The sequence below is a fragment of the Ochotona curzoniae genome, unplaced genomic scaffold (assembly GCF_017591425.1).
Source record: "Ochotona curzoniae isolate NIBS_2020 unplaced genomic scaffold, NIBS_Ocur_1.0 contig_2321, whole genome shotgun sequence".
Taxonomy (NCBI): Eukaryota; Metazoa; Chordata; class Mammalia; order Lagomorpha; family Ochotonidae; genus Ochotona; species Ochotona curzoniae.
The window spans coordinates 23465767-23492187 of NW_024465421.1; the positions used below are offsets into that span (position 1 = coordinate 23465767).

At 61.1% G+C, this 26421-nt stretch overlaps 3 protein-coding genes across 4 annotated transcripts in view; all 3 read right to left on the reverse strand.

The window, feature by feature from the left end:
• Positions 1-6042, reverse strand: part of LOC121151750 (3-phosphoinositide-dependent protein kinase 1) — a 47644-nt gene extending 41602 nt beyond the window's left edge. The window contains exon 1 of the mRNA XM_040973537.1: positions 5977-6042. Within this exon, the coding sequence (XP_040829471.1) occupies positions 5977-6000 (24 nt within the window). The 5' untranslated portion in view covers positions 6001-6042. The remainder of the gene's footprint in view (positions 1-5976) is intronic.
• An 8461-nt stretch (positions 6043-14503) lies between these two features.
• LOC121151749 (N-acetylglucosamine-6-phosphate deacetylase) lies at positions 14504-21154 on the reverse strand. 2 transcript variants are annotated; one of them, XM_040973536.1, is made up of 11 exons: positions 20553-21154; positions 20342-20478; positions 20121-20260; positions 17155-17209; positions 16833-17045; positions 16667-16755; positions 16442-16586; positions 16265-16372; positions 16060-16128; positions 15588-15689; positions 14504-15355 (listed from the first exon to the last, which is right to left on the reverse strand). In XM_040973536.1, exons 1-11 carry the CDS (start codon positions 21152-21154, stop codon positions 15336-15338), a joined length of 1680 nt encoding a protein of 559 aa, XP_040829470.1. In that variant the 3' UTR covers positions 14504-15335. The 2 variants fall into 2 exon arrangements, with proteins under 2 accessions (XP_040829470.1, XP_040829469.1); XM_040973535.1 differs by having other exon boundaries at positions 14504-15390.
• LOC121151767 (V-type proton ATPase 16 kDa proteolipid subunit) lies at positions 20762-24545 on the reverse strand. The gene is made up of 3 exons (XM_040973558.1): positions 24389-24545; positions 21515-21698; positions 20762-21417 (listed from the first exon to the last, which is right to left on the reverse strand). Exons 1-3 carry the CDS (start codon positions 24465-24467, stop codon positions 21213-21215), a joined length of 468 nt encoding a protein of 155 aa, XP_040829492.1. The 5' UTR covers positions 24468-24545; the 3' UTR covers positions 20762-21212.
• Positions 24546-26421: the final 1876 nt, after the last annotated feature.

Below are 26421 nucleotides of genomic sequence, written 5' to 3' on the forward strand. Positions count from 1 at the left end.
CAAGGTTTGGGACCCTGCACCCGTGTGGGAGACCCGGAAGAGGTTCCTGGTTCCCGGCTTCAGATCGGCGCAGCACCGGCAGTTGCGCTCACTTGGAGAGTGAGTCATCAACAGAAGATTTTTCTTTCTTTCTCTCCTCCTCTCTGTATATCTGACTTTGTAATAAAAATAAATAAATCTTTCAAAAAATTTTAAAAGAAAATCAATCTTTGTTTCAAAGAGCTGGATCTGAAGCCATGTGACTTAGTGTAAGTATGCAATGTGGGCACTGCAGACACTGTCCCCACTTGAGCATTAAGTACATTCACTTTGCTCAGCAAAGTCATAGGGCGTTTTTTTTTTTTTTTTCCCTTGGAAAGGCAGGTTTACAGAGAGGAGAGATAGAAAGATCTTCCCTCTGCTGGTTCACTCCCCAAGCGGCCTCAATGACCAGAGCTGAGCCAATCTGAAACCAGGAGCCTTCTCTGGATCTCCCGCACGGGTGCAGGGTCCCACGGCTTTGGGCCATCCTCGACTGCTTTCCCAGGCCACAGGCAGGGAACTGGAAAGGAAGCAGGGCTGCCGGCACACAAAACAATGACCTTTTGGAATCCCAACACATGCAAGGCAAGGATCTAGCCACTAAAGCCATCACGCCAGCCCCCACAAAGTGCTTTTTTAACTACACAGTATTTTTATTGTGGTAAAATACACTCAAAAGAGTGCTACCTTCCTTTTCAATCCCAAGTCCACAGCAAGCACGGTGGCACTCAGCTGGTCCATGTCTGCATCACACGACGGGCAGGGTTTGGCTTGGCAGGTGGATTCCGCATCTGAGTGCCTGGGGGTGCCCAGCCTCTGCTACCCTGCAGCTTCCTGCTGATGCAGTGCTAAGAAGCAGCAGCGTGGCTGTGCTCCTGCCACCCCCGCGGGAGCCCTGCCCTGGGTTCCCTGCACCAGGTCTAGCTGCTACAGGCATTCGGCGCGAGGAAAGGAGTATAAGTGGGCATCAAGAGGCTGGCGCTGTGGCCCACGGTCAGCATGCTGCTTGGGACACCTGTGCCTCTCACTTGAGGACCAGATCTGAAACTCTGCTCTGCTTCAGACCCAACTTCCTGCTGACCCTGAAAAGTAGCAGGGAATGGCGCAAACACGGGAGGCAGCTGCCGGCTCCCAGCCCAGCACGGCTGCTGTGGGCATCAGGGAAATGAAGCAGCCGGTGGAAGGTGCCTGTGTGCGTGTCCATCTCTCTCTCCCTGTGGCACGCACTGTGGCACATGGGTTCCTGACACCAGTGACACCAGCTGAGGTCTTGGTTTGAGTCACAGGTGGCTCTGCAAAAGCAGTGCAGAATGGCCCAAGTTGTGGACCCCTGTCACCCATGTGGGAGACCTGGATGGAGTTCTGGGTCACTTAGGGAGTGATCAGTGAATGGAAAAAATCTGTGTGTGTGTGTCTCCTTATGCCACTCTGCCTTCCAAATAAATCACATATTAAAAAAAAAAGGACTAAATGTAGGAGGAGGCAAGTAAGCCCCAGATCTGGAGAGGGCCGCGTTTCTCAATAATCAAAGACCAACACTCCACAGGAGGCCCAGGGATGAGAACCTGAGGTGAAAGCACGGAAAGCAACAGTCGTCCCCAGACTCTGGGCTGTGCGGTCCAGGGCGTCACAGGCGGACAAACGGGACAGAGACACCCAGGACGGTGTGCTACAGACCACAGGGGACCAGGCAGGCCGCCAGCGAGTGGGCTGGTCAGAAAAGTACACCCTCCTGGGGGTTTCCAGGCAGCGAGGAAGATCAGAGAGAACAAGAAATGGGGAACAGGGCAGCCACGGACAACGGGGCGTCCTCCCCGGCTGTGCAGGGCAGAGTGCGGGCCAAGGTGACAGGCCAGGAGGGAGCAAGGGCAGTGCCCGCTCCCAGCACTGCTGAGGGCCTCTGCTACAACAGGTCCCAGACCACATCCCCGAGGAGGCCTGCACACAGCCGCAGGGCACGGGCTGCGGCCCAAGCCCATCAGCACATACGGGCCAACTGCAGGACGCGTCCCCAGGATACCAAGAGAGAGGATCCCAACCTCCCCTACCAACCACAGCAGAGAGGAGAGACAGAGAAAGAGCTTCCATGCACTGGTTCACTCCCCAAGTGGTCACAGCAGCAGCTGGGGTAGATCCAATCTAAAGCCAGGAGCTTTCCTAGCTTCCCCAGAGTCTCCCACAGAGATCCTGGCCCAGCACTTTGGGTCATTATTCCCTGTTTTCCTAGGCCATAAGCAGGGAGCTGGAAGGGACGTGGAACAGCTGGGATACTAACCCATATTGCGTCCCGACACATACAAAGCAAGGACATTGGACCCAGTGGCGTGGCCTAGTGGCTAAAGTCCTCACCTTGAACACGCCAGGATCCCATTTGGGCACCAGTTCTAGTCCCGGCAGCTCCACTTCCCATCCAGCTCCCTGCTTGTGGCCTGGGAAAGCAGTCAAGGACGGCCCAAAGCATTGGGACCCAGCACCCGTGTGGGAGACCTGGAAGAAGCTCCTGGTTCCCGGCTTCAGATTGGCACAGCACCGGCAGTTGCACTCACTTGGGAAGAGAATCATTGTAGGAAAGATGTTCCTCTCTGTCTCTCCTCTTCTCTGTATATCTGACTTGGTAATAAGAATAAAATAAATCTTAAAAAAAAAAAAGCAAGGACATTAGCCACTAGACTGCAGCGCTGGGCCCTGGCCATCTACTCTTGCTTCTTCCAGGCCACTAACATGGAACTAGATCAAAAGTGGCATACACAGGAGTCCAGTTTGGGTCCCCTTTGACGAGGTTTCTTTGGGCACTCCCAGCCTTAACTGGACTCCTGGGCTCCCAGGCTCTGTGGTCTCCTCAGTCACTGAAGCCTGTGCAATGACTGCACAGGGGGACAAGACAGATCCTGCAGCGGATGGAAGGCAGAGCAAACTGGACAGCTCGCCCAGCTAAGGGCCAGCAGCAAGCATGTGGATGAGTGGAGACTCAAGTGGATGACATCAGCCAGTAGACCTGGAAGGATTTCCTCACCTCGGAAGCAAGCACCACCATCTCAGAACCACTGAACCACTGAAGCAGCACCTGGGGACAGGCTCCAAGTGAGGACCCAGACGATGACATCGAGTGGCTGTCCCACATCCTCGGGTACTGCTGTGGTTAGGTTGCTGGGAGCGGCCCCATCCTCGTCTCGCTCTCCTCTTTCCCCAGAAACAGGAAGAGACAGGAAAATTGGAAGCAGTAGTCTCTCCCACATTCCCTCACTCCTGGCCTCTTCCCATCATGACTGGTGGTTCGCAATGGGCAGGCATCCTTCTCATCATCAAACATCATCAAAAATAAAACGAATCTATCATTATAAATAAATAAACAAAATAAATTCCAAAAGAGAACAACAGGCTCAAGAGTGGACCTTTTATAAGAAGCCGCTCACCAGTAAGCAGGAGTGAGTACAGAGGCAGGCAGCCCAGCCCTGGCACGCAGACCCGCCTTCCCACACTGCCCTTCCTTGCAGGCCCCTCTGAAACACTCCCCAGTACAGTGGCCACACAGCAGGCACCTCACCGTGCCTGTGGAAAGAAAGCCACCGGGCGCCCCAGGAGCCACGTGCCCACCTTCCCTGGCCTATGCAAAGCCCCGAGAGAAAGCTCATGCCTGCTCGCCCTGCCAGGGCCACTCAAGTCCACTGTCAGTGACTCCTGAACACAACTCTGCACCCCAAGTGCACTCACAGACTCAACCCTATAAATGAACACATTCCAAATGGCCCAGCACTTCTAGGAGTAAGTTTCAGTTACAACACCAGGAAAATGTTCTAGACTGAAAGGATGGAAACAGACTTTGTGCAGCCACATGGTCACACCCCGATAGCCGTCAGGAAGCCCAGAAGCCTGGGACATGACGGCTGGACACCGAACATCACCCATCCTCTCTATTAAAGCCCTGGGTCTCCTGAAACGCACAACACACCGCCGGGAACACCTGATGATTCCTGCACAAAACTCTTCTCCACAGAGCTACTTCCTCCCGGGAAAACCACCCTTTGACACCGTGTCCGCACAGCAAGGCCACACTCCCCCCACCAAGCAGGGGCACCCGCTGTCTCAGCAGCAACGGCGACTCCCCAGAGATCTATCCTTACCCAAACCCTCTACAAACACCAAGGGCCTCACAAGGGGCCACGATCCTCCCAATGCGTCACCTCCAAGGCAACCAGCCTTGTTCACCCCTCGCCCCAGCAATGCCTGCCAGCCCACCGACGTGGGCCAACTCTGTCCCTCAGGAGGGCCACTCAGCTGCCCACAAGCACCCCCAACCTGCCGGAGCAGCCGTCAGCTTCTCCTGTCTAAAACCACAGCTGGGAGCCCCATCTGCCTTGGAGAGAGGACCACTTCCCAAGCAGCTCACAGCAGCATCAGGACCAGCTGAGCACCGCTGCTGACACCCTGGACAGACACACCTGCTCCACTTCCCAGGACTCGGTATGTCCCTCCACAGGCAACCACACTGCCCATCCCCAGCTCTACCCTCCAGCGAATCCAAAACATGCTGCCTTTCCCCAAGCAAGGTCCGGATCCCCCCAGGAACAGGGCGGAGCCTCTTGGCTGACGGCTTTCTGAGCGGCCAGCAGTCACCGAGTTGAGCCAACTGCCTACAGACACACACCTCCTGCCCCAGCCGGCCATCAGGACACGCAGGACCAATGCAGGGGCCTGGGCAGAGGCACTGGAGACCAAGGACAAGTCAGGTGATACCGGGTCTTTCCCGTGTGAGGCACAGCCCACCTCTCCCTGCGGTACCCAGGAGGGGCCTCCCTCAGCACCTACAGCTCACAGACTGGCCCCTCAGGAAGTGGGAGCAGCCCACCGCCTCCCCGCACAGTGCACATAGCTCCCGGACGCCTGAACAGTCACAAATGCAGAGGCCCCAGGGTTCTTGCAGGCCGGCAGCAGCACCCCGACGTCTGTGGGCAAGTCCGTCTGTCCCGGAGCAAAAAGCCCAGGCTAGGCAACCTATGTAGGGACCCCAGCTCACGGCCACAGCACTCACTTCCTCCTGGGGAGGGCTGCTTGCCCCTCAAAACCCACTTCTGCTCCCTGCACGCCCAAGCTTGCTCAGTGAGAAGCTGCAGACAGCTGTATGGGTCCCTCCACCCACAGTGCAGCCCCATGCACCCTGGGGCTCCCGGCCCAGCACTACCTCCCTCAGGGCAAGCCCTCCACCCAGCAGGCTCCGGGTCAGTCATTCCCAGGATGAGTTGTGGGGCTCAAGGAGAACTCAGACTTGCGCCCACAGCCCCCACACGAGGAGGCCGAGCGCCTGCAGGCTAGGAAGTCAGCCCGTCTGCGGGGCTCTGCCTTTTGCAGCCTCCCATTCTTCCAGCACCCACCGCCCAAGGTCTGAACCTTCGAGTTCAACCATCTCCCAAGACTCCAGGAAGTTCACCCAAGGAAAACATCACCACCCCGAGAGACAGCAACACGGGAAACCAGAGACCCCTGGGGGCCCCTGGCAGGACAGCGTGTGACTCGGACTCAACCAACGGCCGCTCTGTTTGGGTCTTTTGCCTGCAAGGTCCCTTCTATCTGCTATCTCCCTCGCCCTGGGCGACGCTTGCAGCCCGACCTCCCCAAGCCTCCCCGGGGCGCAGCAGGAAGGGGCCACCGGCCAGGCGCCCGGAGCATCAGGTGCTGCTCCGGCCGGCTCCTCGGCACACCGGACGCGAGGCGAGCCCCAGAGCAGAGGCCGCGCCGACTCGGAAACAAACTTTCCAGGCACTGCCACCCCGCCTGGCCCGGTGACACCTCCAGGCCTCCCCGCGCGGCCCGGCCGGCGCCACGACCCGGGACGGCCCGGGGAGGCCGAGCAGCGAGCGCGGCCCGGCCGAGGCAGCCAAGGCTCCGCCCGGCCCCGGGGACCCTAGGCGGGCGGCCCGGCCGGAGCTAACGGCCCGCCCGCCGCCGCCGAGCACTCACCAGCTGGCTGGTGGTCCTGGCCATGGGCCCCCGCCGGCGCCCAGCCTCCGGCGCCCCCTCAGCGTCCTCCGCCCCGCGCCGGAGCCCCAGCAATGGCCGCCCTCATCCTGCGCCCGCCGCCCCCGGCGCCGCCCCGCCCCCGCGCCACGCCGGGCGGGACTTCCGCAGCGCCGCCGCAGCCGCCCACGCGCATTGGCTGGCCGCGACGTCGCTCCGCGGCGCCCGCGCGGATCCCCCTCCCCCCGCACCTGCGGAGCCGCATTTCCGGGTTCGGGCTCGGCGGCCGCGAGCCGGCCCTGCCCCGCCGTGGGACGGGGACGCCGGGCGAGCCAATGCCGGGCCCGGCGGGGCGGGGCTGCCTGTCACCCTGTCGCGTCGGCACCCCGGCCGGGAGGCCGAGGCTCGGGGCGGGGGGCGCCCCCAAGGTCCAGAGTTCGTACCCGAGGAGCGGCGCGGCCGGGGCTCGAACCCGCGGTGCGGACCCCGAGAAGCGCCCCTTGGCCGGTTTCCGAAGTCGTGAATGTTTGCAGAAGGAAAACTGGGACTTTCAAGCCCTGGATGAAGCAGCGAAGCAGCGCTTCTCGCTCCGTTGTCGCAGGGACACCCTCGGCACCCGTCCCGCCAGGGCCGGGGGTTCCTCTTTCTATGCGGATGATGCTGTTTTGACCGCGGCACCCACACTCAGGTTGCAGGTACAGTTCAGGCTACAGTCCATTCGCACAGCGACTGTCGGGTTTGACCCAAAGCCTTGTGTTTTGCGTGTGCATTTTGTTTTGGAAGATTGACTTACGTGAAACAGTTACACAGAGGGGGAGATTGTCCACCCACTGGTCCAACTTCCCAGATGGTCAACGGCCGGACGGGGAGCCAGGCACTGTGGGTGCAGCCCAAGTGCTTGGGCCACCTTCTGGGTCAGAAATGGAGCAACGCCGTTTGGATTGCTGCGGTCACTGGTGGTAGTTTAAGCTGCACTGCCACCAATGTCTCCCTATTAGAGAGGGAGAGAGAGCTTCCACTTGCTGGTTCACTCCTCAAAATGGTTGCAACAGCCTGGGCGCTTGAGCCATCTTCCGCTGCCTTATCGAGTCCAGAATCAGATCAGAAGAGGAACAGCCAGGACTTGAACCAATGCCCATATAGGATGCCAGGGTAGCAGACAGCAGCTTAACAAGCTATACCACAACACACCCCTGCTCTCATCTATTTTTAAACAAGGTGTCTTTGGGTTTTTTTTTTTTTTCTATTTCCAAAAGGAATATAGAACCAGATGACAGAAAATCTTTCTCTCTGTACTCTCTGCAGATCTGCCTTTCGAACAAAAATAAATGAATCTTAAAAACAAGAAAAGGAACAGGCATTAACATTTACTCAGTACTTTCCTGTAGGGGACACCTGATATTGTTACCCCACTTTTCCAAGGAGGCAACTGAGACATGGGACAGTTGCTTCACTTGCCCACGGCTGTGTGGGCAGGACTGGGACCCAGGCACGCCCCCGTCTTAGCAGGGCAGGTGCAGCACCACCCGTGCCGGGCTCAGGCCCTGATGCCTGTTGGCCCTGGCTCCTTCTGTTGACAATGTGCCCTCCTGTGGCCACTGCCTCTCCACCGCAGCTCCAGACTCTGACATCCTACCTGAGGCCAGAAGCAGTGCTTGGGCGCCCCCCCCTCCCCGGGCCAAGCTCTCTCCTAAGGAACTCTGGAACCATCCCCAGCCTCGGCTGTGGCTCCCTCCTGAGCAGAGGCCTTGCAGCTTTGTTCCATAGGATGAACAGTAGCGTGGTGGGCTGCCAGGTCGCGTGCTCACTCCAAGAAGGCTGTTTCGGCTCACCTGCTCACCCTCCATGCTCACGGCGAAGCCCAGGGTGACCACCAGCTCTGGGCAGCACGCCGAGCCCCCTCCGGCTTCTGGAACTGCTGCTCGTGTCCCCCAGACAACCAGGGCCAGGGGACTGCTTGGGCATGAGCGCCAGGCCCATGATCTCTGCCGATAGGGGACAACGCGGTGCTGCCCAACTCTGGTGCCCCTCCCCACAGCCTCTGCTTATGTTTATTTTGTGCTCACACAGTAAGATAATGCTGGACACTTTTGCAATTTACTTTGCATTACAGCTTTATAAAATAGGTCATATTCACATCCATGTCAAAACTTTTACCAGACAGGACTTGGTGCTGTGGTCTATTGGGTAGGACCTCAGCCTGGAGTGCTGGCTTTCCAGACGGGCGTCAGTTCGAGTCTCAACTGCTCTGGATCAGAATAACGGGAGTCTAGCCCTGGCTATGGCCAGTGCCGACCCTGGGAAACGGCAGGGGCAGTTCAGGGCCTTGGGGCCTTGCTACCATATGACAGCCTGGATTGAGTCGCTGGCCCAGTCATGGCTAGTGTGTACATGGCAGAAGTGAACCAGTGGGTGCAAAGCGCTTTCTCTCACTCCAGCTCACCCTCATTCTAGAAATGAAGTGTATTCGGCTGCATGACGCACACAGGTGACTCTATAGTTGGCTCTGAGTCAGGCACACCCTCACTCAGAAAGCCACGCAAGGAGGTGCCTCCCCAAGAGCAGCCGTGAGCAGACCAGTGAAGGCCCAGGAGTGTGTTTCCAGTCCAACAAGGGATTCACAGTGGAGATCCCCCAGGGCCGTCCCAGTGCAGCGGCAGGAGGCAGAAGCACAGAAGATGAGCCCACCCCAGTGATGCTGCGCCGCCGTGCTGCAACGCTAGCATCCCACTGGGACGTCGGTTCAAGTCCCAGTTGCCCCCCGCTGATCCAGGTCCCTGCCAGTGTGTCTGGGAAAGTAGTGGAAGACAGCCCAAGGCCTGGGGCCCCCCGTGCTCACAGGGCAGACCTGGATGAAGCGCCTGGCTTTTGATTGGCCTAACCCTGACTCTCAGACATTGGAGGAGTGACCCAGCAGATGGGGTATACACATATACCTGCACACATATACAAACATGTTACCCTTCCCAGCTCTGCCTTTGAAATGAATCTTCTTTAAAAAACTATATCAAGGGCCTGGCGGCGTGCCTAGCGGCTAAAGTCCTCACCTTGAACGTGCTGGGATCCCATATGGGTACTGGTTCTAGTCCCGGCAGCTCCACTTCCCATCCAGCTCCCTGCTTGTGGCCTGGGAAAGCAGTTGAGGACGGCCCAAAGCATTGGGACCCTGCACCCATGTGGGAGACCTGGAAGAGTTCCTGGCTCCTGGCTTCAGTTCGGCACAACACCGGCCGTTGCAGTCACTTGGGGAGTGAATCAGTGGATGGAAGATCTTCCTCTCTGCTTTTCCTCCTCTCTGTATATCTGACTTCCAATAAAAATAAATAAATCTTTTTTTAAAAAACTATATCATTAGGGGAGCTGCGTTCTGATCTGGAAACAGTTGTAGTCTCCCTTGGCACAAGTGTGGACTGGGATTGGATGCACCGAACCGGGCCGGACCCCGACTCCCCCTGGTGTTCTGGAGGACCAGGGCAGATGTGGGATGGACCAGGCAGGGTCTCAAACCCCTACTGAGCCATGTGTGAGCCATATGTGGGTATAGACAAACCATGGCTGGGCTGGAACATCCAACAGCAAGAACCAGATTGGGTGGAAGGCCAGACAGGAAAAGCCACAGTTCCTGTTATTACAGGAGGTGGACTGAGTAGGGTTGGCTCATGGACCCACTGGTAAGCGTGAAACCTGGCATTGGGAGAGGTTCTGATGGAGGAGCCTGAGCAACTCCTCTGGCAGGACACAGACCCGGCAGGTAAACGCAAGAAACATGATAGGAAACAGCCCAGAAAAGGCCATGGAAAGCTACCCACTGGCATACAATTGGCTGATGTGGGGGCAAGACCAGGCTGAATCTGTCCACATTATCCACTGGCAAATCCAGGCACCAGTGTGGGCCGACCTAGGGTTGGTCGCAACAAAGACTAGTGCACATTATGGAATGCCGAGGTGAGGTTGCCTGTACCGGAAGCGACCGCAGCGCCCTACCAGCCTGAGAACAAGGAAGGAAGTGGGCAGAGCCGGCAGGGGAATAAGGGAGGGTTCCTTTGCAGGACAGCTACTTCCGCAGGAGAGCATGGGCTGGGATGGGGGCAGACCAGACTGGGCAGAGCTACCACACCTGTGCGCCTCATGCGGACCAGATCAGGGAAAAGCCGGACTCGGCGGATTATTCCTACTGGTGCAAGCAAAATTAAAGTGGGCAAGGGTTGTTTGGGCTTAGACGCAGCATCAACTGGAATCTGGGAGTGGGAGAGGCCTGGGAGGGAAATAGTGGGCTCATCCCTCTTGGGTTACCACTTTCACAGGACATAAAACTAAGATAACTAAGATAGAGGCTGGGGTGGAATGGGGTGTGGGACAGACTGGATTACTGCTACACTTACTGGCAAACCAGGGTAGGGAGTGGGTCTGGTGGGGGTTATTGTGGGTCGCTCCAACCTAGGCTGCAGCTCCCACTGGTTTATGTGAGGGCCAAGTATGTGCTGGGCAGAACCAGGCTGGACTGCAACACCCATTGGTTCCAGTGGAAGTCGGGAGTGAAAACAGAACCAACCCAGCAACTGCAACCACCAGCTGATTGGAGCGATGGACGGTGCCAGGCCCTGTACTTGTTAGCACATACAAGAAGTTTCTTTGGAGATCTTCCTAATCTAAATGCTGGACTCAGAACCCTAACGAAGAAAAGAGAGAAGACAGAACAGGTCAAGCAACCATCTCAGCTATGATGGACTATGTCAATCAGTGGATTTTTCAAAGATCTCATAGTGCTTGGAGTGGCAAGATTGACAGCGATTCATGACTGTGGCAATATCAAAACCACTTGAGCAAGAACCTCAGAGCATGCCCTACATCCGGGACCTGGGGAGGGTGGGAAATTGGGTGGGCCTTCTCCCTTAAATAACCCCCTTTAAACATGAAGGTAACAATATGGAAAACATACTAGTATTATCCACTTTCATGTAGCCCTTGAACCTTCTTACCCTAATTAACTATGTAAAAAATGTCAAAATAAAATCTTATAAAAAATTGCCAAAAAAAAAAAAAAAAAAAAAAAACTATATCATTAAAGTTTAACAGAGGGGCTGGCATTATGGCATAGCAGACTGAGTATCACTTGCAACTGGCAGTCAAGTGAAGTCCTGGCTGCTCTTCCAGGCCAACGCCTTGCTAATGGCTTGGGAAAATAGTGGGAGATGACGAGGTCCTCAGGCCTTTGCATCCACGTGGGAGACCCCGATGGAGTTTCAGACTCCTGGCTTCAGCTTGGCCCAGCCAATTTGGGAAGTGAACCAACAGATGGAAGATATGTCTCTAAAAGATTGTCAAAATATTAAAATTTTAAAAAGTTCACTACAAAAAAAGAAAGACATATCTCTATCCCTGTCTAACTCTTTCACATGAATAAATATTTTTTTAAAAAACAAAGATATTCAGGACATAAGTAACAGGCAATAGTTTTTAATTATTTTTCTTCAATATTTATTTTTACTTGAAAGTCTGAGATAGCAAGACTTCCGTCTGCTGGTTCATTCCCCAAATTATAATAGTCAAAAGCAGAGCCAGGAGCCTTTCTGGGTCTCCCACACGGGTGCAGGGTCCCAAGGCTTTAGGCCGTCCTCCGCTGTTTTTCCAAGCTACAAGCTTGGATCAGAAATGGAGCAGCTGGGATACAAACTGGTGTGGTGCCCATTTGGGATCCCAGCACAAGGCAAAGACTTTAGCAAATATGCTACCACACCAGACCCACGATTTTCCATCTTAAAAGTGGATTCAAATAAAAAGGGAGGAAAAGGGCATGTCTTTTTGGAAATTCTAAGGCTCTCACTCATGAATGTAAAGCAAGTAGGCAAAGACGTTCAGAACCACACAGCTTTAAACTGAACCCGGAAGTTACTGAGCAGTGACCATCTGCGAGGAGAGGCGGGCTGAGCAGCCCCAGCGTAGACCAGCGTCGAGTTAGAGAAGCGAGCTGCACGGAAGCCCGTTCCAGATCCCACAGCCGCATGCACACCGTGAGACCGAAGGAGCCTGCAAGGCGTCCCACACCGCGGCTTGGACTCTCACCGAGCAGACTGCCTTCTGTTGCTTGTTAGCGTTTGAGACTCACAGACACTGATGTCATCTGTGTGGTCCCCAAATGCCCAGGTCAGCCCCTGGCTGGCCAGGTGATGAGTCTGCGTCAGCCCCAAGGCAGGCAGCCCTCCATTGGCGCCCCGGCCACCCAGGCTGCAGCTGCGGGAAGCCAGGATCCTGAGTTGGCACACTGCCACACACAGGTAGGTGCTCCAGTGCGGGGCATGCAGGTCTCAGACCACCCAGCTACACGCCCATGGACTGGTTTCTTGGGCATCCACATTTTTCTTTTTAATTTTTGTTTTTTAATTTAAGTCAGAGACAGATCCCTTCCGTCCTACTGCTGGTTCGCTGCCCAGATTCCCGCAGCAGCCTCACTGGGCCGGGACTCACCGGGCTGTGCAGGCGGGGCCTCCCTGCGCATCAGCAGGGCGTTGGAATCGGAAGTGGAGGTGGGACTCAAACCCAGGGATTCAGACATGGAGTGCAGATACCCCAAGTGGTAATCTTTTTTATTCATTTGAAAAGCAGAATGAGCGTTTCATAGAGCTACAACAGCTGAGCCTGACACACAGAAGCCAGAGCCTGGACCTTCACCAAGTCTCCCGTGTGGGTGGGCTGTCACCTGTGGGCGCCCAGGCTGAGCATCAGCAGGAAGCTCGTGAAGAAGTGGAGTAGCACCAGGACCAGGCGCAAGTACATCCCAAGCAGCTGAACTGCCACAGCAAATACATACCCGAGTGGCTCCCAAGAGGGCAGCTTTCTTCCTGTTGTGGCATAGGGGAAAGGGGGCTCCCCAGCCCTCGGGTGAGGGCGTCAGGCCCAGCTGCTCCTCTGCCGCCCGCCTTCTCCCCCGACGGAACCTGTGGGGACTGTGGGCCAGCGGACCCCACTGCTCTCTCCGCAATGCCGTCAGATGCCTCCCCGCTCAGTGACTCAGGATGTTCCAACATATCCGTGAGGTTCCCAACAGAGCTATGCACAGAGAGACAGGGAAGGAGGGAGGGAGGCTCCAGGAGATGGTACGCGGCCCCGACGGGTCCCCTCACCGCAGCAGTCCTTCCCTAGGACAATGGGTGTCAGGGAAACGGTCCCCCATAGCCCAGTACAGCCCATTGGCAGCTGACCTGGCTGGGCAGACCATGCCCAGCTCTCACCTGTCCCTTGCCTGCCCACAGCCTCTGCTTACGGCCCCAGGGTGACTTCAGGTCTGACATTGTGAGGTCATGTTCCATCCAGGGCAGCGCACTGGGGTAGACGGACACCCAGAGGCCGCCGCTGCCCACTGCTGCCTTACGTGGCTTGCACCCCCGAGAGGCTGGGGCCTGCAGACTGGTGGTCTACACAGTGAGCTGGGAAAAGCCATCTTCTGTTTCCGGGGTGGGGGTGGTTATGGCCCTGGTGGACCTGCTCCAGCCAAGTGGCCACTGAGTCACAGCCTGCACTGGTTTCTGAGGGCCACCTCCACACAGGCCCATTTCAGGCTGCATTCCCCCAGCCCCACAGTACAGCTACACTGTAGGAGGGAGCAAGGGGTGACGGCATGGAGGGAGTGGCAGGGGGACCAGTTGGAGTGCCTCAGGTGAGTCCGGGTGGCCACAACTGCGTGGATGGAGGACAGCCAAGGAAGGGATCCCAGGTTTCTGCCTTATCTGCTGACCTTGATGAGCCAGGCAGGTTCCCTGAAAGATGAAAAGGGGCAGACAAGGAATCCCTAATTCGCTCAACTGCTGGGCCTGGGTCCCGGGCCAGGGCTCAGGGCGCCTCTGGACACAGCTGAACAAACGGGCGGTGGGCTTGGAAGTGACAGATAATGCAGTGTCACCCCAGGAGACGGTAATACAACGCCCACGCACTGGGACTCGGGAGCAACTCGGAGAGGAAGACTCAACGGACAAGGCGGGCCAAGCTGCCGCACAAGCCCGGCGTGGACACGCGCCGACATCAACCGTGACTGGCCCCCAGGGAGCGGGCGACGCTGGACGCCCCAGGTCCCCTTGACCCTGGCATCGCCACTCGAATCCCTCCCACCGCCCATGTGACGTGTGTTCAGGGGTGGCCGCCAGGTGGCGCCCGCACTTGCCTCCTGCGCATGCGCTGCACTAAACAGGCCCCACAGGAGCGCGCCCGCGCCACCTCCGCCAGGTATATGGCACAGCGGCCATCCTGCATCCCACCCAGTTCTCCAGCCGGCGCTTCAGTGGACACCCGGTACCACGCTCCCCAGGCCTGTCCTGGCCGCAGTCATCCACAATCGGGACGGCGGGGGGGGAGGGTGGGCAACAAGCTGCTGGATTCCGGGGTCCCCAGCACCCCAAAGGTTGACAGTGACATAGCCCTGGAAACAGCACAGCAGGAGCTGGGAAAGTGCCAGTTTCCGACTGGAAAAGTGGAAGGGGATGGTTGCACAGCGGCGCGACTCAGCGACACCTGCACACTCAGAAACTACTCAGATGGCTGAACTGGTCATCTGTATTTTTATCACAAGTTTTAAAAAATGTCCTGCTGGGTTTCTCCTGTCCTGCTCACTGCCCCCAGCAGCCCCTCTCCATCTGGTGGAGGTGGGCAGGGGGCTCCGTGGGGGCTCCAGCGCTGCGGCTGTTGGCTCAGGCAGTGTGCAGGTGCAGGCTCTGACCAGTTGGCCAGTTCTCTGGCATGGGGCAGCGAGGGTGGCACCAGGACTCCGACGTGGAGGTTATCCCCTGCCCCGGCCTCTCCAGCCCCCAAAGTCCGCCCCTGATGCCTCGCAGTCCTTGGGGCCAGGAGGTGCCTGGAAGGCAGGCTTTCTGTGTGGGACGTGAAGAGAGAGCGGCAGGGTGGACGAGCAGGGTCAGCATAGCCGACCCCGTGGGTGGGCTCAGAGGACAAAGCTGCTGAGAGTACACAGGGCAGACAGTGGGGTCTTGGTTTTCCACACAGGAAGTGGTGGTGGGACTGGGAGCTGGGCTGTGCACTGCCAGATCAGCTCAGGTCGGCAAGCAAGCAGTGCCCCTCTTCACACTGCCACCCGGCCTGGGCCTCCCGGGGTGCCCCCCACTCCCAACTGCACCAACTTGCACGAGCCGGCAAGCCTCAGGCATCAGCCAGGTGACCCTCACAGGGCTGGGCAGAGCTGGCAGCACCACCTGCCTATGTCCTGGGTGCCACACCAAGCAGGTATGCCCCACACAGGCAGACAGGCACGTCCTGCGGGGCACCTCTGTCCAGCAGTGTCAACGCTGGCCCCACCTCTCCAGCTGCGATCCGGGGTCCTGGGTCACGGCTGGGCACCATCGGCCTGCCATACCAGCTCACCAGAGATGTAAGTGGCCTGCACGTGCAGGGAGTCGTCCAGCACCACGAAGTCTGGGGCAGAACCAGGGGTCAGCAGGGCTCTCCCACCCCTACGCTGAAGTCCCGCCCCCGAGATCAGGACGCACTGACCCACTGGGGATCCACAGAGGACTTTGAACCAAGAGTTCCAGGCCCTGATGGAAAAGGGTAGCCGGGCTAGGCTGCCCGAGCCACCCCAGGTCCCTGGTACTCCCGGGTCGGGTCCACACCTGCGTCAGCACCAAAGTCCAAGCTGCCCTTGCTCTTCTCCAGTCCCAGCAGCTGGGCGGGGTGCAAGGACGCGGCCTCCAGTGCCGACTCCACACTGCAGCCTGTTCGAGAGGTGGGGACAGGTAAGGACCCCTGCCCAGCCCTCCCTGTGCCCCCAGCTCTGCTCTGCACCAGCCTTGTTCCCCAGGCCCGCGGGAACCCTGTGCTTGAGGACAGAGAGCATTCTCCACCCCAGGACCCCCGCAATGCTCCAGCCACTCCTTGGACCACTGTTGACGGCATCTCCTGTGGCCTGGCCTGCATCTTTGCAGCCCTGGCCCCTTGCCCGGGACATACACATCCTCCACAGACCCCTGCACGGCCACCCCAACTCTCAACAGGCCTGGGCAGATGGTATGTCTGGCCACAGCCCTCCGCCAACCCCCACACTACCTCGCCTCCCAGACCAAGCTTCTGCCTGCACACACTGACCTGTAGCTTGCAGGAAGTGCCGGACGCATGCATCCATTGGAGCAATGCTGCCACTCAGTGTCTTGGTCCCTTGAGAGCAGAAAGTGGGGGGACGTGTGCCCCCTGGAATGGTGGCTGAGGCCAGGAGGCCCGGTGGTGAGCAAGGGCCAACAAGCTCTTACCTCCCTCTTCTGAGAGGCCACTGTCCTGGGTCAGGGTCACTTACCTGCAACATAGGCTGTCAGCCCATTTACTTCAACTTCTTGTTGCCCTAGCGTGTGGCGGCCATTGCCCAGGCCCAGGGCTGGGACAGCATCGGTGACCAGCACCAGTCCTGGAGAAGAAGGGCGATCAGGACCTGGCCAGCCCAGGGCTCCCTCCTGCCCACCCACGGGCAGCTTACCCTGAGGGTGGGCCCGGTGGGCCATGCGCAGGGCAGCAGGGTTGGTGTGAGTGCCGTCAGCAATCATCCCATAGAAGATGCTGCGGCCAGGGGGCAGCTGGTCGCTGGTCAGCAGCCCCACGATCCCAGGGTCACGGTGGTGGAACTGGCAGGGGCACAAAAGAGGGCCTGGCTGAGTGGCAGCAGGACCCAGCCCAGCCCTGCCCAGCACAGGGTGGCACTCACAGGCAGCATGGCGTTGAACAGATGCGTGATGAAGGTGGCCCCGTTTCTCACGGCTTCCTCTGCCACCCGCAGGTCGGCCACTGAGTGTCCTGCGAGTGGATGCTGGACTCAGGCTCCGCACTGGCCTGGGAGCCAGAGGCGGGCACACCCTGGGGGCCCCCCTCACCTAGGGACACGCAGATGCCGCGGGCCGTCAGTGCCTGGATGACCTCATGGCTGCGGCCCAGCTCAGGGGCCAGCGTCACGATGCGGACATTGTCCAGCGGCCCGTAGGTAGCCAGTATATCATGGAAGGCATTAGCCTCAAAGGAGCGCAGGTGGGCCTCGGGGTGAGCGCCCCGCTTCTCTCGGCTGATGAAGGGGCCTTCCAGATGCACCCCTGTGGCAGGGGACCAAGGCTGGCTCCAACAGGTCCCCTACCCCCCAGCCCTGCCAGGTCCCTGGTGCCCACCCTCCCAGGCTGGGCAGGGGAAGGAGTCGCCACTCACCGAGGACCCCCGCCCCATGGGCACCACCACTCTTCACAGGGATCTGAGGAAGGACCTGGGGGGAACCAGCTGTTAAAGCCCCACCCCCACAACCCAGAGGCCAGGCAGAACGCAGGGTTGGTGCCTGGCCCAGCTCTCCCTCACCAGCCTGACCAAGTCCCTCAAGTGTTAGAATATGTTGGAGGCCCTGCAGTGTCCAAGGAAAATCCAGAGAAGTTTCCAGACTTATGGTTGGAAAGAGAAACTACAGGGACATGGGATACCAGCCTCGAGGAACAGGAGGCGAGAGGGCCACGCACAGGTAGACAGGCGGCAGTGCTGGGAGGAGGATGCGCAACTGGCCCTGCCACAGCCTGCAGCAAGGCAAGCCGCCCGGCTAGGGGCAGGGGCCTGCCCACGTCCTCCACAGAAACGCAGCACCCCCAGCTGAAGGAAGGGGAGTTTCAGGAGATACAGACCCATGGGGCACAAAGCACAAGGCACTAGGTGGCCTGGGCAGCCCAGGTGGACACAGCCCTTAATGGGTCAGTGACAAAGTGGGGTGTTGGGGCATGAAGCTTCAGACCTCCTTCCCCCAGGGGTGGCCGGCCAGCCTGCAGAGGCCATCACATAGGGACGCAAGACAATCTGGCAATGGGGCAGGCGTTGAAGCCTTGGAGGCCTCAGCTGCCGTCATCCAGCTGGTGGGGGGGTGATGCATGTAGACCAAGAGTTCCTGGGGAGCCACCACAGCCTGGCATCAAAGCACACCTCAAGTGTCCCCAACAGATGGGGGTGTTCCTCGGGAGACTGAGCTCACAGCCAGCAAGGGAAGACTGGGTGGAGCTGGCGACCCACAGCGCAGGAAGAACCCAGGTAGCCAGGCCGCAGGAGCTCGATGGGGCCGGCTGCAGGCAGGAGGTTCAGCGGACACTGGTGGAGCCAGCGTCCACACCAGGGCACCTGCATGAGCCTGGCTGCCCTGCTCCATCTCAGCTTCCCAACAACGCACCTGGGAAGACAGCACGGTGAGCAGGGCAGACCTGGACAGAGGTGTAGGCTCCCGGCTTTGGCCTGGCCCAGCCCTGGCTCCTGCAGTCATTTGGGGAATGAGCCAGCAGGAGAAAGTTGTCTGTCTCTCCTCTTTCCGTCCATCTTTCAAATAAATAAATATGAAAGAAGAAAAGGGGACTAGGGGAGAATGAGAGGAGGGACCTGAACCTCAGCAGCAGCAGCAGCAGCGCTCCGACTGCCCCGTCCCTACAGGGAACCAGCTGGGGCTCCGTGAGAGACCCAAATGCAGAAATGGGCTGGGGAGAAAACCACCCCAGAAACAACTCAAGGGAAGCAAAAACAAAACCAATCACAGATTTCCCAAAGCCAGCAAAGGGATAAACACCCGCGAGCCCAGGGTATCTCCACACTCCCACAAGCAGCCAGGGGCCACTGAGCGCGACTTCCCAAAGCACCTGCTCACCAAGACCCCCTCCCAGCCAGGCCTGGGCTTCACTGTCACCCGCTGAGCACCCTCCCACACCTTCCTTCTTGGGAAGCTACTGGAGAACGTGCACCCTAAAATGAAGACGGGACCAGAAGGGATTGGAGGTCCCGAATGTGGGGGGCACCCTAGGGGCCCCACCGTGTCTAGCCAAGCAGAGAGGGGTTGGCACAACAGCGGAGCAGGCTAACCCTCTACCTGTGGCACCAGTATACCATGTGAGCACCGGTTCCTGTCCCAGCAGCTCCACTTCCCATCCAGCTCCCTGTCTGTGGCCTGGGAAAGCAGTGGAGGATGGACGGCCCAAAGCCTTGGGAAACCCTGCACCCGTGTGGGAGACCCAGCCTGACTTAGCTCTGGCCACTACAGCCATTAAGGGAGTGAATTGGAGATGGAAGAATTGTCCCCCCCACCCCACCCCTATAATTCTGACTTCAAATAAAAACAAACACTAGAGGGCACTTCCCTCCAACAGTAGATCGCTCAGCCCCTCATTCCCACGGGCGCTGGCAGCAGCCCGCAAAGAACCCACTCCTGTCCTCCTGCCCAACGCAGCTGCCTCAGGGGTGAGGGGGTGGCAAGTGCTAGCCAGCTCCCCCAGTGACTGGAGCAAGCCCTGTGGACCGACAGGTTCACCGAAGAGTTAAAAAATAAGCAACAGCTGACCCGAGTTCTTCAAGAGCTCTGCGGGAAAGCCAGAACAGAGTGAGGCAGCAGCAGAGGAAGGTAGCGCAGGGACCTGGCCCAGATGCAGCCGTAACAGGGAATAACAGGGTGTGATCTGCCTCCTGCCGGGGCGCAGTCTGAGGAGCCCCAGCACATGACCAGGCACAGCACATGAGGCCGGAGACACCTCTGGCGCTGGCAAGGTCCAGGGCAAGGACCCCGAGGCTTTGGGGTCAGCACTGACCCGCAGCCCCCATCCCATGCACAGCCACCCTCACTCGGGGCCTCTAGCGTGCTGCCCCACTGTGTCACTGCGGAATGGCCATGGCAGTAGTCTCACTGACAGCACCCTGCACCCTAGGGAGGCCACAGAGGTCGGACGGGCGGCGGCCTGGAATGTGCCTGCGGAGGAGGTGCGTGAGCGGCAGGAATGCTGCAGGGTCAGGCTGGGCCCTCGGCTGCACCCCCGGCTCACATACCCCAGCAAGGAGCAGCAGGCAGGGGACAAATCCTGTGGCCAAAGTACGGTGGGGGGGGAGCCGACGGAGCCTGAGCCGGGGCGCTGAGGGCTGGCCCAAGCAGAGTGGGAAGGAAATGGGGAGACGGGAGGCGTGGCCCTTTCTGGAAGGCCTACTCCACCACACCACACCCCGGGACAGGTTGGAGGGGACGGTCAGGAAGCAGGAGGGCAGACTGCGGGAACAGAGGGCGAGGCGGGGACTCGGGGAGACCCGGCAGCGGGGGCAGGGTAGGCCGGACCGGGCCCGGGTGGGAGGGCAGGAGGCTGGCGGCGCCTTCCTTCACCCCACGAGCCTGACCTCACCTGGTGGTAGACCTCCGGCGGGGAAGTGACCAGGGTGGGGCAGAAGGAGGTGACGCCGTGCGACAGGATCCTCCGGGCCACCAGGGCCACCCCCGCGCCCGCGTCCTCCGTGGCCTGAGAGAAGTCCACACCAAACCCACCTGCGGCCACAGGACGGAAAGGGTCGCGGGGCGCTCAGGGCGCTCCCCCGCTCCGGCCTGGCGCCCCGCCCCGGGCCCCACCGTTAATCTGCACGTCGATGAATCCCGGCGCCAGAATGCGTCCTCCGCAGTCCCGCTGCTCGTCCGCCACGCGCCGCTCCTCAAAGAACAGCTTCTCCGGGTCCAGGATGCGGCCCCCGCGCACCCAGAGGTCCTCCCTGCGGACCGAGCCGCGGCGCTGGCATCGCGGGCCGCCCCCAGCCGCCCGCCCCCCGCGGCCCCGCACGCCCACCTGAGCAGCGCCCCGCCGCGCAGGATGCGGCAGTTGGTGAACTGGAGCACCGGAGCCCGCGCCGCGCCCTGCCCGCCGCGCATGGTGAGCCGCCACAGCCGCGCCACGTGACCCTCAGCTGACGGCCCCGGCCACGTGACCGCCGCGGCACGTGACCCGCTGACGGCTCCCGCCCGCCCCGCGCCCACACCAGCCGTCCGGACACGGGCTCCAGTCACATCCGAGAGCTTTATTGGACACAGCGCCGGCCCGGGCAGGCTCGGCCCGCGGCCCCCGGCCAGGAGCGCGGCCGGCGGGTGGGCTCCCCCACGCCAGTGCCGGCGGACAGGCCCCACGAGGCGACACGAGCTAAGGTTACTAGAGCTGGGAGGCAGGGCTGCTCCACGCACGTGTGAACGGGTCAAATCTTTATAAATAACATCCAGTGGAGAGAAATGACAACTGCAGATGATCCTCAAACACAGCACTCGAGGGCGGATGCGCGGGGCCTGGGTGTCCACAGCACGGGGGGCGGGGCGGGACAACAGACGATGGGCACTAGGACACTGCGCATTTACAAGACCAACTACTGAGGGGGCAGCTGCATGTGTCGGGTTGTTCATTCTGGAATGAGGGTGGTGGTCTTTCCGTCACGTCATCCGCGGGCTGGCGGCTCGGGGGCTACTTTGTGGACAGGATGAGGGCCACGATGAGGCCGTAGAGGCCGAGCACCTCGGCGAAGATGAGGATCAGAATCATGCCCACAAACAGCCGGGGCTGCTGGGCAGTGCCCCGCACGCCGGCGTCCCCGACAATGCCGATGGCAAAGCCCGAAGCCAGGCCGCTCAGGCCCACACTCAGGCCGGCGCCCAGCTGGAGGAAGCTCCTGGGGAAAGGACGGGACGGGGGTCAGCGCCGGGGTCAGCACGAGGCCAGGCTCGCCCGCAGCCCCGCCCGCAGCCCCACCCGCGGCCGGCCGTCACCTGTAGAGGGTGATGTCGTCGGTGAGGGAGTTGGCGATGAGCACGGCCACCACCAGGCCGTAGATGGCGATGATGCCGGCCATGACCACGGGGATGATGGACCGCATGACCATCTCTGGCCGCATGACGGACATGGCGGCGATGCCAGTGCCACTCTTGGCCGTGCCATAGGCAGCACCCAGGGCTGTGGGAGGGAGGCAGGGTCAGCCCACAGCTGCCCACCACTCACCTGGGGACAGGACCCTGGGGAAGTGCAACCCGCACCCCCAGAGTCCCTTCTGCTAGGGAACCCCAGCCTGTGACACAGTCCTCAGAACCCCCAGGACAGTGGCCCACGACATCAGTCATGGCCATGAGGCCTCAGATTGGGCACTTTCTGTCCCACCGCGTGTCCCAAGCACTCAGGGACAGCATCCAGGAGAGTCACCCCATGCCAGATGGCATGGGCTGCCAAGGCTGTGACCTGCCAAGTCCCGGGCCCCTGGTGAGTGCCCCGACCTGCTCCCCCACTTGCCCAGGTCTAACCCCAGTGCTGAGGACGTGTGAATGTGTGCCTGGCCCCACAGGCCCTGGACACCTAACGGGACAGAGGACGGGCCAGCCAGAGAAAGCAGGCTGGAGCCATCACAGCCTGACCACGGCCCCAGGAGGCTGCCAGCCCTCCTGGTGGGCTCCCCCCAGCCCAGGTCTTGAAGTAAAGCAATGGCCCGGAAAACACAGCACAGGTGCTGAGAAGGGTCCCCTGGCTTCCCCCCTGCCAGCGGCCTGCTGTCCCCACTTTGACCTGCTGAAGACAGACCACCCCTGGCCATCCCTACACACCCAGGATCCTGTTCGTGCCCTGGGCTGGGCAGGGTGAGGCTGGAGCTCTGCCATGTCAGGTGCAGAGCCCAGAGAAGGACAAGAGTGGTGCCTGCCAGGCACAGCAGCATGGGGGTGTGCCTCACACTGTCAACTGGGGGAAGGCTGAGCATATGACGGGGTGCAAGGCACAAGGCCGTGGTCTTGCAGCACCGACATCTGGAACTTGGCTCGTCACGATGGGGCCTTGTGTGGAGCTCAGCATGCCAGGGCTCCCACCAGGGGACTGTCAGCAGTACAGAGCACAGGCTTGCAGGTGTCCTGGGTGAGCGACAGCCTAGCAGACTCGGCACCCGCTGGAGTAATCCTGGGACGCAGCAAGGGAACTGGGCCGGTTCCCGAGGAAAGCAGAGGTCATGTGGCCATGCCGGGGTGGGGGGAAGCAGCCCAGGCCAGGAAGGCCGCAGACATCAGAAGGCAGCCAGACAGGGGAGACCGGAGCCACGAGGGCAGATGAGAAGGGCCAGGGCGGGGCAGCCCAGGGCCTGAGTGTCCCACCCAGGGAGGAAGTGGGTCAGCATGGAAAAGGAGCCAGTGACAGCTTTGTGGAAGACATGATGAAGAAACAATCAACTGGCTGTTTGTCATGGGAGAAAGGGGAAGCTGGAAGACAGGGCAGCGTGGGGGCAGGGCAGGAGAACAGCCAGGCGTGGGCCAGGGTCCGAAGGGGCCCACAGCCCCGGAGAGGGCCGGCCTCCACTGCCCTCAGGGTCCTGCCGGAGAGCCCCACAGGCAGGCTACTGACACCAAGGGAGCTGCAGAAGGCTTCCCGGTGGGGTGGCTGGGGCCCCAGCACCGGCGCCCCGGCTGAAAGACCGGCAGCCACAGCAGGGACCACGCGCTGGTGGTCAGCAGCAGAATTTGCAGAGGCGCTCTTGGCGGGCGAGCTGTGAAGGTGTGCAGACAGCAGGCGCGGCCCAGGAGGGAAGGGGAAGTTTAGACCATCGGGTCCCACCGCAAATGACCCCTTGCTCACTCAGCATCCCGTGACTGCCAGGCAGGCCCAGGCAGGGCCAGGCCCCCCAGAACCGTATGCCGCCACCCACAGCTGTTTACTGTCAGCAGACACTGTTTGGGGTTCAAACCCTCCACATACCTGCGCGGGCAGCCTCTGGGCTCCACCAGGTAAGGGTGGGGTGGGGTGGGGCTGGGCGGGGCCACTGAAGGCAAAAGGCAGCCACAAGGTCCAGACCAGGCCAGACCAGTCCAGAGGGGCTGTGGTCGGGCCAGAACTTACCTTCCCAACCCCACATTCCTGGGCCTGGGCTGGACACTTTCCCTCCGGCTTTCCCTCCAGCTCCAGTGAGGATCCTGGGAGGGCCCTTCTCCCTGCCCCCACTCCAGAAGGTCATTCACTCCGTATCCATTCATTAGGTCCACAAGGCCCGCCTCCCTCCCGGGGCCATGCTGACAGCCCCCCACCCGGGGCCACCCTCCTCCAAGCACCCCTCGCACAGCCCCACTCCTCGGTCCCCACAGGCGCGGGCCCTCGCTGAGCTGTCCCAACAACCCACACAGACGACAGGATTGGGAAACCCAGACAAGCCCTAACCGGAAGCACCTGCCCGGGGTCCAGACACCTGAACCCCGACGCCCAAGCCGCCCACCTTCACCGGGGCAGCTGCTGGGGACCCCCTCCACAGGGCACGCTCAGGCCCCCCCCCGGGCCAGGAGCTGTCCGAGGTGTGATGTCACACCTGCCCCCAAACCCCGACGTGCGGAGCAGGCGCAGGACGGCGCGCCGTCCCCCGCGCCCCCCACCCAGCCTCCCTGTCGCCTCCCGGGGCTAAGATGGCAGCAGTGCCGCCGCCCCACCCCCGCACGACGCGGCCCGGCGGGCAAGCTGCGGGCACCGGACCCCGCACCCGGCCCAGCCCGCCGTCACGTGAGCTCGGGATTGCGTCAGGGTGACGTCACGCGCCGGACCCCGGCGAGCCGCGGGCTCGAAGCCCCGCAGACGCCCCCGACGCCCCCTGCTCGCCGACCCCGGGGTCCCCCTGCCGCGGCGCTCACCGCTGAAGATCATGGCGGACGAGGCGCCCATGACGGCGAAAAACGCGGCATACTCGGGGCTGTTCTTGGCCTCGGACATGTCTGCGGGTGGGCAGGGGGCGAGCTCAGCGGACCGAGGCGGGGCGCGGGCGGCGCGGCAGGCGGGCGCGGAAGCAGGCGGACAGGCGGCGGGGAAGGCGACCCGGCTCGTCAGCCGCTGCGCTCTAAATACCAGCACCGCAGAACAAAATGGCGGCCGCGGCTGCGTCACATGACCCGGGCCCCGCCCCTGCGGGCCGCACCACTTGGCGCCGGCGGGGAGGGAGGCGGAGAGCCCGGGCGTCGGGAAGCCGCCGCCGGCCCCGGGACCGCGCCGCCAGCCCGCCCGTCGGGATCGGGACGTCTGCCGGGCCCCGTCCGGCCGCGGCCTCTCCGGTCCGCCGACGGGCGCGCTCGGCCCCCGCGACCGCAAGGCGTTGGGCTCGTCCGGCCGCCGGGGAGGTACCAATATTAGCATACGAGGCGTGGCCTCCGGGCGCCCCGCCTCCTCTGCGGCTGCGCGGAGCCGGCAGGTGTTCGGTTCCCAGCGGTGCTTTAGTGCGCGTTAGCGACGTGGATGCGGGGGACTCCCGCCGCCCCTGTGCTCTCGTGGCCTTGCCGCAGGACGCATCTGACTCCTCGGGATCCCTTTAAACCCTCTGGGGCCAGCAGAGTAAGCTGACAGTCCTCCCACCGCAGCTGGGGTTGGCCGGCGTCCTCTGCCGCAGCCCGCTCCGCCCGCGCTGTGGCCCGAGCCCCGTCCCTGGGTCCCCTCCCAGCGCCGCCCCTGCCGCCTCCAGGCCCAAACACCCCGTCCTCAGATGACTGCGCCCCAGCCTGCATCCGCCTTCTCCCTGGCGTCGGGAAGCACGCACCCGCAGGGCTGACCGCACCTGAGCTGTCCATCACTGGCTTAAGCCCCCCAGTGTGCCACAGAGGGGCTCCACCCCACTCGAGGACCCCGGGCCCTCGTCCCTGCAATAGGGTGGGCTCGTGATGCTGGGGTGGCCTCTCCTGAAGGGAGCCTCCTCAGCCTCTCCCCCAACCCTGCGGCTACATCAGGTCCCAGGCCCTGGTACTCACACACACGCACACACACCTCCTCCAGACACCCCGCGCACACACCTCCTCCAGACACCCCGCACACACACCTCCTCCAGACACCCCGCGCACACACCTCCTCCAGACACCCCGCGCACACACCTCCTCCAGACACCCCGCGCACACACCTCCTCCAGACACCCCGCGCACACACCTCCTCCAGACACCCCGCGCACACACCTCCTCCAGACACCCCGCGCACACACCTCCTCCAGACACCCCGCACGCACACACCTCCTCCAGACACCCCGCACGCACACACCTCCTCCAGACACCCCGCGCGCACACACCTCCTCCAGACACCCCGCGCGCACACACCTCCTCCAGACACCCCGCGCGCACACACCTCCTCCAGACACCCCGCGCGCACACACCTCCTCCAGACACCCCGCGCGCACACACCTCCTCCAGACACCCCGCGCGCACACACCTCCTCCAGACACCCCGCACACACACACCTCCTCCAGACACCCCGCACACACACCAGACACATACACCCCCACACACACCTTCTCCAGACACCCCGCACACACACCTTCTCCAGACACCCCGCACACACCTCCTCCAGACACCCCGCACACACACCTCCTCCAGACACCCTGCACACACACCTTCTCCAGACACCCCGCACACACACCTCCTCCAGACACCCCGCGCACACACACCAGACACATACAGCCCCCACACACCTCCTCCAGACACCCCGCACACATACCCACCAGACACGTGCACCCACACACACACCCCCACACACACCCTCCAAACACCCATACACACCCACCTCACACCCTCATCACACACACACCCTCCAAACACCCCCTCACCCCAACACACATACACACACCCAGCAGACACATACACCCACCGCACACAACAGACACGCACACCTCCTCCAAACACCCCCATGCCCTTAC

Bases quoted from the DNA above. Each gene is read 5' to 3' on its own strand.
- LOC121151767 (XM_040973558.1), bottom strand. From the start codon at position 24,467: ATGTCCGAGGCCAAGAACAGCCCCGAGTATGCCGCGTTTTTCGCCGTC. The intron at 21,699-24,388 runs GTGAGCGCCGCG...TCCCTCCCACAG, and splicing joins GTCCGCCATGATCTTCAGCG to CCCTGGGTGCTGCCTATGGC. The intron at 21,418-21,514 runs GTGACGGCCGGC...TCCTTTCCCCAG, and splicing joins GACGACATCACCCTCTACAG to GAGCTTCCTCCAGCTGGGCG.
- LOC121151749 (XM_040973535.1), bottom strand. From the start codon at position 21,154: ATGAACAACCCGACACATGCAGCTGCCCCCTCAGTAGTTGGTCTTGTA. The intron at 16,129-16,264 runs GTAAGTGACCCT...TCTGCTCTCAAG, and splicing joins GCTGACAGCCTATGTTGCAG to GGACCAAGACACTGAGTGGC. The intron at 15,391-15,587 runs GTGTGGACCCGA...GTTCTGCCCCAG, and splicing joins GGACTTTGGTGCTGACGCAG to ACTTCGTGGTGCTGGACGAC.